At 43.4% G+C, this 15,663-nt stretch overlaps 1 protein-coding gene across 3 annotated transcripts in view; it reads left to right on the forward strand.

Moving 5' to 3' along the window:
• SPATS2 (spermatogenesis associated serine rich 2) overlaps positions 1 to 8,130 on the forward strand; it is a 154,140-nt gene extending 146,010 nt beyond the window's left edge. For all 3 annotated transcript variants that reach the window (XM_039241438.1, XM_039241439.1, XM_039241440.1), the window contains exons 10-13: positions 936 to 1,045; positions 4,256 to 4,358; positions 5,621 to 5,835; positions 6,900 to 8,130. In XM_039241438.1, coding sequence (XP_039097369.1) covers positions 936 to 1,045; positions 4,256 to 4,358; positions 5,621 to 5,835; positions 6,900 to 7,208 — 737 coding nt within the window. In that variant the 3' untranslated portion in view covers positions 7,209 to 8,130. The remainder of the gene's footprint in view (positions 1 to 935; positions 1,046 to 4,255; positions 4,359 to 5,620; positions 5,836 to 6,899) is intronic.
• The last annotated feature ends 7,533 nt before the right edge of the window (positions 8,131 to 15,663 follow it).

Consider the following 15,663-nt stretch of genomic DNA (forward strand, 5'->3'; position numbering starts at 1 on the left):
ATGTTGTGGTCTGGGGTCCCATAAACTAAAAGAAAAGTTAAATGCCCCCTCTTCCAATATTATGTAAAGAAGAACATAATTAGAGTAAAAATTCCCACGTGGAAAAGCAATGATCAAATCTTACTGGGCAGGAGTAGCAGAATCCCTGCCCTTGTGACAGAGAAAATCCCTTTGTTCATATGGCAGCTCCTAGTTCTACTTCGTTGGAGGATTTCTTTGGCTCACGTCCTCTGTAACCCCTGGTTCTCTGCTCTGAGAGATTTTGTCTTTCATATTGTCTGTTATCCTCCAGGGCCATATTTGAGTTATACATCAGGAACATGCCAAATATTAAACTTCTTAAAAGGCTGTCAACAACCTAAGTACCTACCGTTAGGGGACTTAGTAAATAATTGTATATCTAAGTAGTAGAATACCATGTGTGAGAGCCAGCCAGAGTTCATTCATAGGGAATGAACATCAAGGTATTTCAAGTAAAAATAGCTTTGGTAAAGGAAAGGACCATATATATGACATACTCCCATTTGTAAGGAGGGGAACAAAGAGAGAGAGATATTTGCTGTCAGAAGTAGGGGGAGGCTTTTACTTTTTCATTTTATACCCATTTATTCTAGGTGAATTTTTTTACCCTGGGTACCTATTTCTGTTTTAATTTATATGTTTTTTGGTATAAAAAAAATGTTTTTGACTGGAAAGAGAAGAAAGAAATGACAAATGATTTATGAGTCTTTATGATTCATAAAAAGTGTTTACCATTTAACTGCCTTCAGAGTCCCTCAAGAAGGTGGAAACTGGACCTTTGGTATTTTCATTTTCTGGATGGGTGGGCAGCTAAGCCTTTGGCTATTCAAATATGTACTGCAAGGCCCATATTTCCAATTCTTCTTTATCCTATTTAGCAGAAGATAAGAGTCCTACTCTCTTTTCCTCCACAGTGGAAATTTTGCTCAGCCGACAAAAGAAAGCCGAACTTCTAAAGAAGATGACTGATGTGGCTGTTCGAATGTCAGAGGAGCAATTGGTTGAGCTCAGAGCTGATATCAAGGTAAAACTTCTTTCTCCTTTCTGCCTTTCTTCTTGCCCTCAGGGACTGAAGCAGCATATCTCCATAATTCATGGCCATATCTAATATATTGAACTCATGATCTTCCCTTCTCAAAGCTGGCCCTCTTCCATGTTCCCTTTCTCTGTAAGTGGTACTGTCATCTATCAGGTGTCCAACCTGGAAGCCTTAGGAAATTTCTCCTTTCCCATATTAAATCTGTCAGCAGACCCTGTCTGTTTGACCTCCTCCCAAATCTCAGATCTGACCTTTTCTCTTCATCTCCACCACCACCATAGTGATCCAGCTACTGTTATCTCTTGCTTGGACTTCTGTAATGGCCTCTTAACTTATTCCCCCCGTCCACTTTGCCACTACCCTGCCCTCCCCAGCTCTCCATTCTGTTCTCACACCACAGCAACCTGCTTCAACTCACATTGCTTTTAGAATAAAGACTATAATCCTTAACACGGCCTGTAAGGGTTCTGCAGGGTCCAGCTCTGCCACCATCTTTCTCACCATATTCCCCTTGTTTCTCTGGCCATCTTTGTTTCTTTTTCCCACAAACATAGTCTCTTCCCTTCTGCTGGAGGGCTACTGTGTATGCTTTTAGAGCTGTACAAAACACCCAACCCACCCACTCCCAGCACACAGAGAACTCATGACCTGCTCATCCTTCCTAACTTTCCTGTCATGTCCCCAGTCTTGTGTGTTCATAGCATAGTTATCATTTTTTTTTAAAATATTCTATTTATTTCTAGGAGAGAGAGAGAGAGACAGCGTGAGCAGGGGAGGGTCAGAGAGAGAGGGAGTCACAGACTGAAACAGGCTCTAGGCTCTGAGCTGGCAGTCAGCACAGAGCCCGACGTGGGGCTCGAACCCAGGAACCGCGAGATCATGACCTAAGCCAAAGTCAGATGCTCAACCGACTAAGCCACCCAGGCGCCCCACATAGTTATCATTTTAAATGCATTTGACTGATCTGTCTTCCCAACTAGACTGTGAACTTTACAGTGGCAGGAACCAGTGTGCCTCCAGTGCCTAGCATAGTGCCTTGGCATATAGTAGGGATTCAATAAATATCGAAATGGTTGGTTGATTGATTCTGATTTTAAAAGAGAAAAATGAGCAACTTGAGATATTAATTATATTTTATGTTTATAAAGATTACTTAGGTTCAATACTCACATTTTAAATTATTTTTAAAAAGGTTTTTTTAGTGTTTATTTCTTTTTTGAGAGAGAGAGAAGCAGAGCGTAAGCAGGGAAGTGGCAGAGAGAGAGAGAGAGAGAGAGAGAGAGAGAGACAGAATCCAAAACAGGCTCCAGGCTCTGAGCTGTCAGCACAGAGCCCGATGCAAAGCTCAAACTCAGGAACGGTAAGATCATGACCTGAGCCGAAGTCGAATGCTTAACCGACTGAGCCACCCAAGTGCCCCTCATACATTTTAAGTTCTTATATAAAGAACAGTGTTTCTGAGACTAAGCATGGGGACCTGAGAGAGGTTGGGATAGCTGTGGACACTGGAATTCTAAATAATTGTTTATAAACTGTTAGCTGTGTGACAAAGGGGAGTTGGCCATTCCTACTCCTGAGCCCTTAGCCTCTGCTCTTTCTGAACACATGAGACTTCTTGCCATACTTAAGAGGAACACTTGCTGTACAGGCTATATAACAGTCTTTGTAAAATTAAAAACATAAATGGGAGAGTATCTAAGACCTTCCAGGTATCCTTATTGTTCTAACCCAGTCTTTCACACTCAGTCTTTCATTCCTCCTTTAGACACTATTAGGGTGAAACAGCAAAACAATGCCAGTATGAAGTTACCATTTCTGATTAACTAGAACTATAATACTAAAAATTACAGAAAGTCTTCTTCACATTGATGCCAGTCAGTCTTATTCAACTATCTGGGAGAAGCCGGAAACCCCTTTGGAATTAGATGAGAATCCTGGCTCTCACAGGCTTCATCTGTTCTCCTTCCCACGTGGTTGAAAAGCTGCTAGAAATATTTCTGCAGGCTGACTAAGGATCTGTTTCTCTCCACGTTTTCAGTGTACTGAAGTGGGTGCTGTGCAATTTAAATGTCTTATTTTCAGATCGTTTTATTTCCGTCATTCCTGTTATGTCTCTGGCTCAACAAACCCTAGAATTTGTTTCAGAATTACTCTCAGACTGATATTACATGTCTGAAGGCTCTATGTTACAGAGGTTCATGTGCTTTCTTGAGCCACTGTGTACTCTGAAGCTTTAGGACTTCAAGGTTTGCAGGAAATGTTGATTTCTCCTTTACCATTTACTGCTTCTAGATCCATCCCAAAGATTCTGATGTTTTTGATTGTATCCCTTGAAAATCCAAAGTGGAATTAGACCACCTGCTAGAGGACTATTCTAAGGAGTTCAATTCTTAGAAGTGATATGTAGGCCTTTAACTTTTCCTTTTTGCCTCCTTTTCATCTGAATGAATGAATGAATGAGTGAATGAATGAATAAATAAATAAATAAATAAATATTCCAGGCTACTTTGGAAATGGTTTATTGAAAGACACCCCAAGAAGCACTTTGTTCCTGACATGTTTCTAGTCCCACAATCTCTGTAGTATAGTTAGTTTTGACCCAAGGGGTTGGTTATGTCTCCGCTGTCTGCTTAAATTACTTGCAGCACAAACCTTCTCATTTGCAAGGTTGGCTTTTCACATGAATGACTTTTCATCTTAAGTTGTCCCCACTTCAAGGACTAACAAATCCTACTTTATAAAGGGATGAAGTGGGTTGCCTAAGGAGGTTCCTATTAAAGAACACCAAGCCCTCTATTTACATGGAATCATTGTTGTATGAGCATTTTTGCTGCCTCTGCTTCTGTATAAAATGGAACAATGTGGAGAGTAGCCAACAATGGAAAGTGGAAAGATGGCCCTCTACTGTAAACCTTTTCTTCTTTCTCTGCAATTTCTCTTCATCATCTCTGATGGGCTTTGGCCATCAGGTAGCATTTCATAAAGCTTCCCAACAGACTTACTTTTGGGCCTTAAGAAAATGGCTGAATGCCAATAGTCACCCAGCATAGGCAATATGATGGTCATTTAGTAAAATTTGAAGCAATAAAAAGAAGACAACGGAAAATAATTTTTTTTCATCTGTTTATAGCAAGCCGTGGATTCCATGTATACCACCTGTCTCACCTGGAGGCTTTTCTTTGTCCTTTTCAATAGCACTTTGTTAGTGAGCGTAAATATGATGAGGACCTGGGACGAGTAGCCCGGTTCACCTGTGATGTCGAGACGCTGAAGAAGGACATTGAGTCATTTGGACAAGGTAGGATGGCAAGAGATTCTGGGCGCTGGAGATGGTGAGGAGGGGGCTCCGTCTACTGATCCAAGACCCAAGTTTAGCCTTGGCTTCTCCACTGATTCTTCTTTAGTGCCTCTCGTGTTTTTGTTTGTTTGCTTTTGTGAAAAATAGTTCTGAGACACTTAAGAAGTCACTGGACACAGATTCTTTGAGCTCAAAAGATGGGTATTTTCCAGCTCCCTAAATTTGCAATGTTATTTTTTCATCTTTTTCTGCTGAGTTGAGCTATGTGTTATATATAGTGTAAAGAGCAGGGGTCTTTGGAATCTTTACCTTTACATTAACTTCTTAGAACTTTATTTTATTCCTCTCCCAAATGGAGATAACAATGCTTACCTTTCCTGGCACATAATAGATACTTAAATAATAGCTTTAAGGTTGGAGGGTGGGTCCTCTAAGGTGAGAGTTATGGGGCACACCAGTCAAACCCTGAGCTCAGCTCCTTTGTTTTTTCTTTATCAGTACATAAGTGAAAGGTTGGACCTAGAGCAGTGATTATAAGCTCAACATTAGTCCAGACTTTAAAACCCAGGAAAAAAATCTAAGAGGTAGTTTTAAGCCATTGAATTATGACAAAATTTGAAGTGAAAATACTACTATTTTTCAGATATTTCACATTTAGGATTCTTTTTGCAGAAAGAACCTTGGGAAGATACATGTTTGTTATAAAGACTAGCTCTGTTCCTATTCAGCTAATCTTGATGATCTATACCTTGCATCATTCAAATTTTTAAAATAGGAGTTAGCTTTTTATTTACCTTTTTCTTTCTTTGTGAAGCCTGTACTTCAGAATGTTCCTGCATAGGAAACTGAACATATGGCCCATACTATTGTTCCCAGGCTTAGTCAGCTGCTGGAGCCACAGCCAGGAGTTTAGTAGGAAATGCTGAGAAGTCATGAGTTGGTGGGGGAATGACTACTCCGATCTTACACTGTTCTCCTGTCTCTAAGAGTTCCTTTACAAAGCAGCAGGGATTCACTAACTGGAATTTGAATAAAAACTTGAAAGGAAAAAAAAAAAAAGCAATAGGGATTTGAAAGGAGTGGAGGAAGAGGACAGAAGGGAGATTTTGCTTCCTGTTGCTTTTTTATAAGCTTATCTTTACAACTATTTCAGTAGACAGTTCTTTGTCTCAAATTGCTTATTGTGAAGTGGAGACATAGGGAAAACCTTACCATCATACTCTTCCGTCCTATGACAACATATTTCTCATATTTCCATCCAGTGTCCCATCCAAAGAACAGCTACTCAGCCAGATCCCGATGCAGTGCAGTTCCGTCTGTGTCCTTGAGTAGCCCGTGTGATGCCTCTGCCGCTTCCTCTTCTACCTGTGCCTCTGCTCCCAGCCTTACAAGTGCTAACAAGAAAAACCCGGTACCAGGAGAGACTCCTGCACCCACAGCAAACTCCAGTGGCCAGCCCTACCAGCCTCATCGAGAGGTAACCTAGCTTTCACACCAAGCCACTAATGGAGAAAAGTTACCAGATTGTCATAGTTTAAATGCTGACAGCTCAGTGTTATTACCTTCCTCTCTTTATGCCCATTCCACACCTATTTTGAATCCCTCCAGCCCCAGTTACTTGCAGAGAAAGCATTTGGTACTTGTGTTCCAAATCACCAGCTAGCTTAGATTTCCTGTTGCCAAGACTGCTGACTTTCTGGTGTTGGCTGGAGTCCTAGCTATTGTAGGTAGTATTGCCTGGTAATTAGTCACTGTGGGAGTCATGCACCCATCTCGAGGTAGATGAGTACACAGTGGCAGGTTCACTAGAGTGCATCTGAAGCAGCAGCTCCCTAGGAGCACTGCATCGAATACATCAGGGGGAGAGATAGTGAACCTGGTGGGGTGGAGGGCGAACAGCAGAAAGTTGAAGCATAATCCGTAGGTTCTTTTCTTGGTTTGAAGAAGAGCCACAAGAGCAATTCAGGGCAGCACTGTTAGTAATCCTGCAGAACTGGTATTCCATCGGAAGTGGAGGGCAAAGATAAAATGCCATGCCATAAGCTTTCTGGGTTGTAATGTGAGAGATGTCCTAAATGCCACAGCAGCATGGTTTAATCTGTGCTTCATAATGTATAGCAAAGCAGGTTATAAAGACGTTTATTTTATTTTGCCGGATGTTCATTATCTTTACACCTGGCTTACAATCTGCAGAGTGCAGGCATGTGATAAGATACTTGCCCAGTCGGGGGCTTGCAACAGCCCCAAGAGTGTTTTTTCTTCCTCCTTAGCTTTCTTCTTGTGCCCAGCTAAAGAAAAGTGAAGTCCTCTTCAGTGGAGAGCCTGGGGTGAAAGATGGGGGATAATAGTGAAAGATACATTAATTCTGGAGTAGTGGCTAGGTTGGATTGGCTGACAGAATTCTTGGAGTCTCAAGAGATAGCTGAGTCCCAACTATGGGATGCTACAATTTAGGCTTTAAGAATGTTCCTGTAAGCTGAACTGGAACAGAGAGGGTGCCATAATGCCAGAGTTCTTTGAATTGTATTCTTTTATCCTCAGGTATTGCCGGGGAACAGACGAGGACGGAGCTACAAGCCACAAGGCCAAAAGCCGAATGACCCCATGAACCAAGGGCGACATGACACTGTGGGTCGTCACAGAAATAGCTCGTGGTATTCATCTAGTTCCAGGTATCAGAATGCTCCATCCCAGGCATCAGGAAACGTTAGTGAACGGGGCCAGGCCCACTCTGCAGGGACCAATGGAACTGGAGCCAGCATGGAGCCCAGCCCCCCCAAGCCCTCATTCAAAAAGGGGCTCCCCCAGCGCAAACCTAGGACCTCTCAGCTTGAAGCTGTGAACTCTTGAAGGCAGCTCCATTTGGCCTCTCTCCTCTATCCCACACAATTCAACTCGGTAACTGGACTTTAGGACACTTATAGTTAGATGTAATAACAAGAAGTTTACACATATCACTTTTTATGCCATCCTAAATATTTTTGGTTTCTTCTCTCCTCATTTCCTCTTTACCATTTTTGGAGGGGAAGCTGTTTTTTCCCCTGACCTTTCCCAATGATATGGATTGAGTCTGATTGGTCACTTCCACCAGGAATCATAGGCAACCGGTGCCAGGTTTCCCAAGGGTGAGCGATGTTCTTCCCAGTGCACCAGGCCTTTCAGTTGCCCAAAGAGGCCTTCCTCAGCAACTCCCTACTGTTGAGGCTCTCAGGAGGAGATGGATCAGAACCAGTCCAGTTACCTTTCCAGCCTAAGCAGAAGCCACACATTCCTGGCAGGTTCCCTTTGCACAACAGTATAACCAGGAAAGGCAGTGAGGAGATTGTGTACTATGCTGAATTCGCCAGAGAAGTGGAAATTTAATTGTTAAAAAGGAAAGAACACTAGGAAACGTTTGAGATTCTGCCTCTGTTCCCAGAACGTGCCTAAGATTGACACTCAGGTCAGGATATAAGTCTCCTGCTTGGCGCCATAGCTTAACCTGCAGTCTCTTCAGAATGCCCAAAGCCTCGTTTCCTATGGCCTTAGACTGCAGACCAGTCTAGGGAAGTCTCTGGGAAAGGAGCATTTAATTAAAGGGGAAAAAAAGTATTTCTTTGTTTCAACATTTGAAGATTTTTGTTGTTATTGTTCTCCCTTGTTCCTGAATCCTATTCTGATCCTCAACCAAATTTATAGCAATATAATTAGTGTTAATCTAAGGTGTTACCCATCAACAAATTGCCAGTCTTTATAGTTCGATAAATAAAAACAATTGCATAATGTTCCCACATTTGTTTCACAGCAGCAAATGACTTAGTTTCATTCTCTGGTTTTCTTTGGGCCTCATGGGGTAGAAGTCACCCGGACAGCTTGTTCGGGGCTTAAATGAGGATGTTGGATTCCTAAGTCATTTGTCCACCGCTTAGCTTCGGAACCGGATGAAAATGCAGAAGCAGCATGAGCAAATGCAGCTGTTCCTTGTGGGAAAGGATTCCTAGTATAGGCAACAGTGACTTTCCAAAGGAAGCTTGCCGGTTTAGAAAACCCACAGCTGCCAGCAGCTCTCCCGAGCAACCCGTCTCCTCTACTGCCTGTCCCTTGACAGGAGTAGTGAGTGTAACAGTATAATTGAGCTCCTGCATGTAGCAGGTGGCAGTGGGGCCAGACCCCTCCATCCCGCCCCCGCCCCCGGCATCTATGATTTAATAACAGCAGAGCTTTTTCTTTCTCCAGCATTTGTTCTCCCGAGCCTGAAGCCCAGACTGTAAGTGGCAGTGGTGCAGAACTTAGCTGCCTCAGGGCTTCCCTTGGCTCTTTGGCTGAAACTGAGCTGCCAGGGTTCAGGTTGGTTGAACAGACTGAGAGAGGGAGAGAGAGAGAGAGAGAGAGAGAGAGTGTGTGTGTGTGTGTGTGTGTGTGTGTAAAGAAAACAGTAGTCAAGGAATACTGGGAAGCCATTTTAAAGGGCTGATCCCCTCATTTTGTGGAATTTGTTCAACACCATCAACCTACTGGATATCCAGGAAAAGCCCTGCTTTTCTGATTAATTGCTTCCCTATACTTTATAGAAAAATCCAGAGATTTAAGTGACCTTGAAGGATCATGAGGCCTATCTACCCTTGTATCCAGGCAAAACCTTCTAAGATGGGAGGCTGCATGTTTGTCAAAACCACCTTGAAGTTGAGGTGCACCTGGCTGGCTCGGTCCATAGAGCATGTGACTCTTGATCTCCAGGTCATGAGTTCAGGCCTCACTCTAGGTGTAGAGATTGCTACAAAACAAAACAAAAAAAACAACATTTTCATGTTGAAATTAAAATCTCATTATAGAAGATTATTTGAAGATTTTCTGATCATAAAAAGTTTAAAAATTACATTTTTTTTTTTTAATGACAGAAGTAGTGTTTAAAATGTCAAATAATACAGGATCACGTGGGTGGCTCAGTCTGTTGGCCATCTGACTTCAGCTCAGGTCATGCTCTCACCGCTCCTGAGTTTGAGCCCTGCGTCCAGCTCTGTGCTGACAGTTCAGAGCCTGGAGCCTGCCTCGGATTCTGTGTGTCTCTCTCTCTCTGCCTCTCTCCCACTCCTGCTCTGTCTCTTTCTCTCAAAAATAAATGTTAAAAAAATTTTTTTAATGTCAAATAATACAGAATTATAAAAGAAAAAAATTAAAGTTTTCCACCCTTCCTTTCTTTTCCTCAGGGATAATTACTCAGTAATTTGGCATATATCCTTCTAGGCCTTTTTCAGAACATATATGTGCATATACACATGGATATATAGGCTTTTAACTTTTTGTTTTTATAAAACAAGGATACTATATGCATTCAGTAATTCTTTTTGAAAATAATATGTCTAAGCCATAATTCATTTAGGATTTCATGTTGTAGATAGTCTCCTAAATTTGTCAGTTGGATCTTCCAGTGAAGAGAGGTAAGGCTTACCCTTTTTTCTTAAGGCAATTTTTAAGTTTATTTATTTACTTTGAGTGAGACAGAATGGGAGTGGGATGGGGCAGGGGAAGAGGGCAGGGAGAATCTCAAGCAGGCTCTGCACTATCAGTGCAGGGCCCTGATGCAGGGCTCAAACTCACTAAACCATGAGATCACCAAACTGTGAACTCACTAAACTGTGACCTGAGCCGAAATCAAGAGTCAGACTGAGCCACCCAGGTGCCCCGAGGTAAGGCTTATCTTAAGTTGGAATTGTACAGCCTATTTCTTGCTCCCTGTAATAGCTCTGGGCTTCCCAAGAGAAGGGAGGTTCTGTGCCCTGCGCTGCCCCCACTGTGTTCAGAGATGTCCTACCTAATTGTCATTTCCCTTCCTTTCCACTTCCTCTTAGAGATCAATGTCTTGCCCTTTCGCAGGCTAAAGATAGGACTGAAACTTCAGGTGGTTTAGCACTGTCAGTTATATACCACTTGCGAGAGAAAATTTAAATTAGCATGGCTTCATTAGGAACACCAAATACTTCCTAGGCCCCTTATTTATGGCAGTTTTTACAATTCATTTTTTAAAAAGCTGTGTGGTTTTTTTTTAAACCTTTAAAAAGGATACATAATGGAAATTTAAAAATCCTCTCCTACCTGGTCCTACTCCTCAGAAGAAATCACTGATAACTTTCTTGTATATCTTTCCACAAATTTTCTAAATCTAAACATGCAAATATGTGTTTTTCTTTCTATTACATAAATGGGAATCATATTATACATACTCCTCTATAGCTTGCTTTTTTTCATTTGTCCACTTTTTATAGCTAGTATTCGTTTTAAGAAAATATACGTAAATGGTAAAAAGGAAAAAAAATCTAAACAGTTCAAAAGGATATATGGTAAAAAATAAGCTTCCACCCAACTCTGTCCCTTCCCCAGGAGCAGCTACAGTTAAGTTTCTTTTGGGTCCCTCTGGAGATCTATATTAGCCCACATACATCATAAGAATATATACCATATAGATCTCTTCCCATGTCAGTATTTATAAATATACCTTGTTCTTTCTGTGGTTGAGTAGTATCCCATTGTATAAACTCATCATAATTAGTTTAACGAGTCTGTAATGATAATTTTCAGTATTATAAGTATTGCTGAAATGAGCATCTTACTCATTTCTTACTTACAAGAGTATATCTACTGGGCAGATTCCTAGGAAGAAATTGCTGGGCCATATGGTTATTGGTAAAGTTCTCTTAAAGATGCATGGATTTACACTCTCACCAACTGTGCTTTGTACAGTTGCTGAGCTGGAAGCTAAGGAGAGGTAAAGATAAGTAAAATACAGCCCTTCAAGGGGCTGATAAACTAGGGGCCACTGACACATTTAATAAAATAATACTAGATAGTAGTGTTGCATGAAAGAGCCATCCTGTATGGTATGAATAAAATGGGAGAAGCACTATGGTCCTTAGCTTAAAATGGTCTGGGTCCTTAGCTTATAGTAGGACTATACCAAGGGATGGTCAGGCCTTTTGTTCAGTGGTTTATAGATAGGATGACCTCATATTTCAGAATCCCAACCCAGGTATAGTCATATGATGATGATGAATGTATGTATGGGAAAAAGCAGGATAAACTGTTTTAGGTTGGGGGGTGACCTGGAAAAGCCAGCATGCATGGTTATCAGACTGTGAACTGACCTATACTTACTGGTTATCAGTGAGTTATTGTTACCCTCTGGAAATTCTGCCATTTGATCTAACAAAATGAGGATTTGTCTTGCAAGCTTTACAGGATTCATCCCACCTTCTTGTCCCACCTGGTAGGGATTATATCCATAATGTAGCACACTTCATGGAAGAAAAAGTTGTTCAAATCAGCACATCAATTGAGAGGTCACCAAGGAACCGTTTCATCACTGTTTTAGCCAGTTCAGAGTACCAGACCATAATCCTGGTAGCCAGAATGATGGAACTGTTAAATCAGTCGAGCTTGACTTCTGGTTCCATTAGCCACCTGAGCACATTCTTTCCTTCAAACATTGAGGCACCTGCTGTGTGCCGGGAACTATGCTGAGTTCTGAGGCATAGATAAATGGTTCCAGCTCTTTCCTTAGCCACTTTGCAGGTGATAGAAACAGAGCTCTTAGCTCTTCCTTAAACCCTTGGAAGCCATGAGTGGTGGCTACACAGTATGGTAAGGTGGAAAGACCCTGGATTTTTGAGACATACCTTGGATTTTAATTCTGTCTTCACAGTTAGGTAGCTCTGTGATCGACGAACCTTGGGCAAATAACATAACATCTTTGAACCTCTTCCTGAGCTGTAAAGTGGACCCATTGGCCACTGCTTCATGGACGGGTGAGAGGAGGTATCTAGCCAGGTGCCGCAGAACAGTACCCTGGTGTCTAAGCTAACCTGTGACAAGTTGAACATTCATTCACCATAATTCCTCTGCTTTTCTGTCTCTCCTGACACGTTAAAAAGTGTATAAAAGACTTCTATCTCCAGCCAGCCAGACCATTAAAAATAATAATGACTCGGTTATCCTATTCCTTCTGGAGCTTTTCTCCTGAGTGGGTATCCCCAGCATGATGAGCTCTGTCTGTCCACCTCTTGTCTGTCCACCACACGTGTCAGAAAAGCACACCCTCATCCCCAGTTTCTGAGCTCCTGGGTGGGGTAGGCCAGAGGCTGGTGGCACTCACGTGGGGAAACAGTCACCCCTGCAGGAGTGAGGCTGGAGCAGAGGTTTCCCAGGGGAGCGCCAGGGAGCGTTATTCCCACCCAGGTGCTGAGGCAGCTTTGTTACCTACTTTGCTCCTTACCAGGGGGGAAACGTTTTCTGAAGATCTTTCTGGGTGAGGAAACTCACCCACCATCACTACCACCAGCGCAACTGTTCTCCAGCCCACCCGCCCCTTCACTGCCGTCAAAACAGCAGGAACAAATACCACCCACTCTGATTCCTCCGGGAAAAGTCAGGTCTCCTTTTTATGTCTCTCTTCAACTTAACCCAGTTAGGCTTTCTCTGTAACTGGATTTCAAACAAACCCATTTTCTGGCATTGCTAGAACACGCAGATTGAGACTGAGATTTCTCAGACTCACTCCCTTACCCGCCACAGGCAGGACTCCAGTGGGTTCCCCTCCCCACAGGACTGGCAGGGCTCCCTGCGGTTCAAGGTTTGAGATCTGAGGTCAGGGTTGCCGGGCACTATGGGCACTCCCTACAGGTCACTATTGGACCTCTCATCAAAATGACCATACTGTCCCCTTTGAATAGGCCATTTGCCAAAGGACAGGACAAAGCACCCCAGCAAGATGGCATAGTGACAGACTCCTGTCGGCCTAGTCAAATCGTGATTCACATCTGGTTCCTCCACTTACTAGCCTTATGATCCACAGCACTTTGCAGCTCTGTAAGTAAAACCACGTATCTTCCAGGATTCCCTTGTTGGAAAACGTATTGTGGTTTACTCACAATAGCTGGGATCCTCTACTAACAGAAAAGGAATGACCTAGAATGACACAGCCAAGGAGTGGCCAAGTACTGGAGGCCTCTCCATTTTCCTAAATGTTTGTTCTGAGATGGGGAAACTTCATTGAGGCTTCATCCTGAGCTCATTTCTGCATTCCCAGGGCAAGCACTTAGAGGGACTTTGATAACAATCCCAACCACTCAACAAGGTCATCTCACTCAACAATCCTTTAAGGAAAGAGCATTTCACAAATGAAGGAACTGATGCTCTTGGAGATTAACACCCACACCCACCCCACTCCTATTGCCACCCAAGGTCATCCATGGTGGAGCTAGAATTCAAATCCAGACTGCTCTGGTGAAAGGCTAAGATTTTCCCATCGCTCAACACAGCCTTAGAAGCAGAACCTGGCCACATTGGCTGAAGCAAGGCTGGAAACAGACCTGGGGACTTCCAGAAAGGAGGGAGAGAGTGGGAAGAGGGGAGGAGAGGGGAGGGGCCCTTGGGCTCTGTTCCTCGACAGCCACCTGCTCTCACCCCCTGCACACAGTGAGTGACTCTGCCTGCGCTCTGGGGGGCAGGGTGCTTTTTCCATCTTTTGTGTCTTGAACCGTTTTTCTCTTGCTTCGCTCTTTTCTCTCTCTCAGTTCCTTTTGTAGATAATACTCCCACAGGCCTCCCACGGCAGCTCCGAAATGCAGGCTCCTGAGTTTCTTCTTTTTTGACAATGGCTTTGAGCTGTCTCTGAACAGCGCTCCCCAATAACCTTCCCCTCCCTGTGCCTTCCCACCGTGGCCCAATAAGCCTAGAGTTGGGGGAATGGGAGAGGAAACGTGCTCCCTGACCTTCCAGTACCCCGTTCACTTCTCAGCTCCTCCTCAACCCCCATTCTCCGGTGTCCTAAATGTGGGCTCCTGCTCCTCAGATAAAAAACATTTACATGATACAAATGTCACACACTGTTCTAAGTATGGACATGTATGGGGGGGTACCTCTGGGTAGAAGGGGCACCTTAAATCCAGTCAGTTCAGAGGAAGGACTTGGGCAGTGGCTGCAACCCCTACCCTGTACTCACATTTCTTCAAATTCTTTGAAGGGCAGTGGGGAAAGGGATTTAAAGACCAAAACATTATTGTTTCATTCTGGGATAAGAGTGATCATAAGAGTCAATAAAGGTTAGTGTATTATGTAGTATTTGGGGGACCAGAGCACCAAAACAGGCATTGTGCCTGGAGTTGCTGGAGGAGACAGTGCATCTTAGAAATTTAGCCTCTCTGCCTCAATGTTTTAAATCTCAATGTTATAAATTGTTATAAATTGGTATAACAAATGTTATAAATTGGTAGTTATAACAGTAACTTCATAGAGTTGTGATGAAGATTAATCCAACTAAAGCACTTAGCACAGTGCTTGGCACACAATGCTCAATAACTATAAACTGCTAATTCTTTGGGCACCCCACATTTCATCTACTGCCTGCTCACACTGACCCAAGGTGTCTGGTTTGGGTTTGTCTTACTATCCAAACCATTGTCTTTAATAACCAAGACCAGCCCAGGCTGAAAAGCTGGAAGCCTGAAAGTCTGAACACTCGGCGCTTAAACGGGTGACTGGAAGGCCACTGAATCTGATCTACAACCCGGATAACCAGTCCTCGTGAGTGTCCACACAGCTAACAGGAAGTCCTTTCTGGGTCCTCCATGGGTACGTCTGTGCTGGGGTGAGGCAGACTCTGGACCTGGATTTGCAAGATTGTCACGGTTGGAAACTTAGTGCTGCCAATTACCAGCTTGGTTACCGTGAGCAAGCCTCTCTCTCTCTCCTCTCCCCCCCCTCCCCGTTTCTTCATTTGTGAATGGGGTGTAACTAGCATCTACCTTGCTTGTCTCATAGGGGTTCTATGATACTCAAAATCAGATAATAAACATGTACATGATGCATGTCACTGTTCTAAGTCTTTTACTCACTTAATCTTCCTAACAACCCTCTGAGGTAGTTATTATATATTATCCCCATTTCACAAAGGAGAAAATTGGGTCTCGAATGAAAATCACACAGACAGCAAGTGGCAGGGCTATAGTCAAACCAAGTTGTGTGCTTTCAACCACCTCCTGGTCTGGACTCCAAGTGAGGGGACTCCTCCTACTAAACAGCACCTTCTCCTAGAAGAATGCTTGAACTTAGCGTGGGGGGTGTGATGATGGGCTGAGGAAAGGCTGACTTTGCTTCTGGGGGTGGGCCTGGGGAGCAGGATCTGCAGGTTCCTTGGGGTCGTTCTTCCTGGGAGCAGGATTCCAGGATTCGGAGGACTTGGGGAGGAGGACGCTTCCTCCCTTTCCTCCTAAAGCACCAGCTCATTTAAATACAGGTGCCTGGGCTTTGGCCTGTGTCGCTGATGAGGGGTGGG

The sequence above is a fragment of the Hyaena hyaena genome, unplaced genomic scaffold (assembly GCF_003009895.1).
Source record: "Hyaena hyaena isolate Hyena2069 unplaced genomic scaffold, ASM300989v1 scaffold_192, whole genome shotgun sequence".
In the NCBI taxonomy this organism is placed as follows: domain Eukaryota; kingdom Metazoa; phylum Chordata; class Mammalia; order Carnivora; family Hyaenidae; genus Hyaena; species Hyaena hyaena.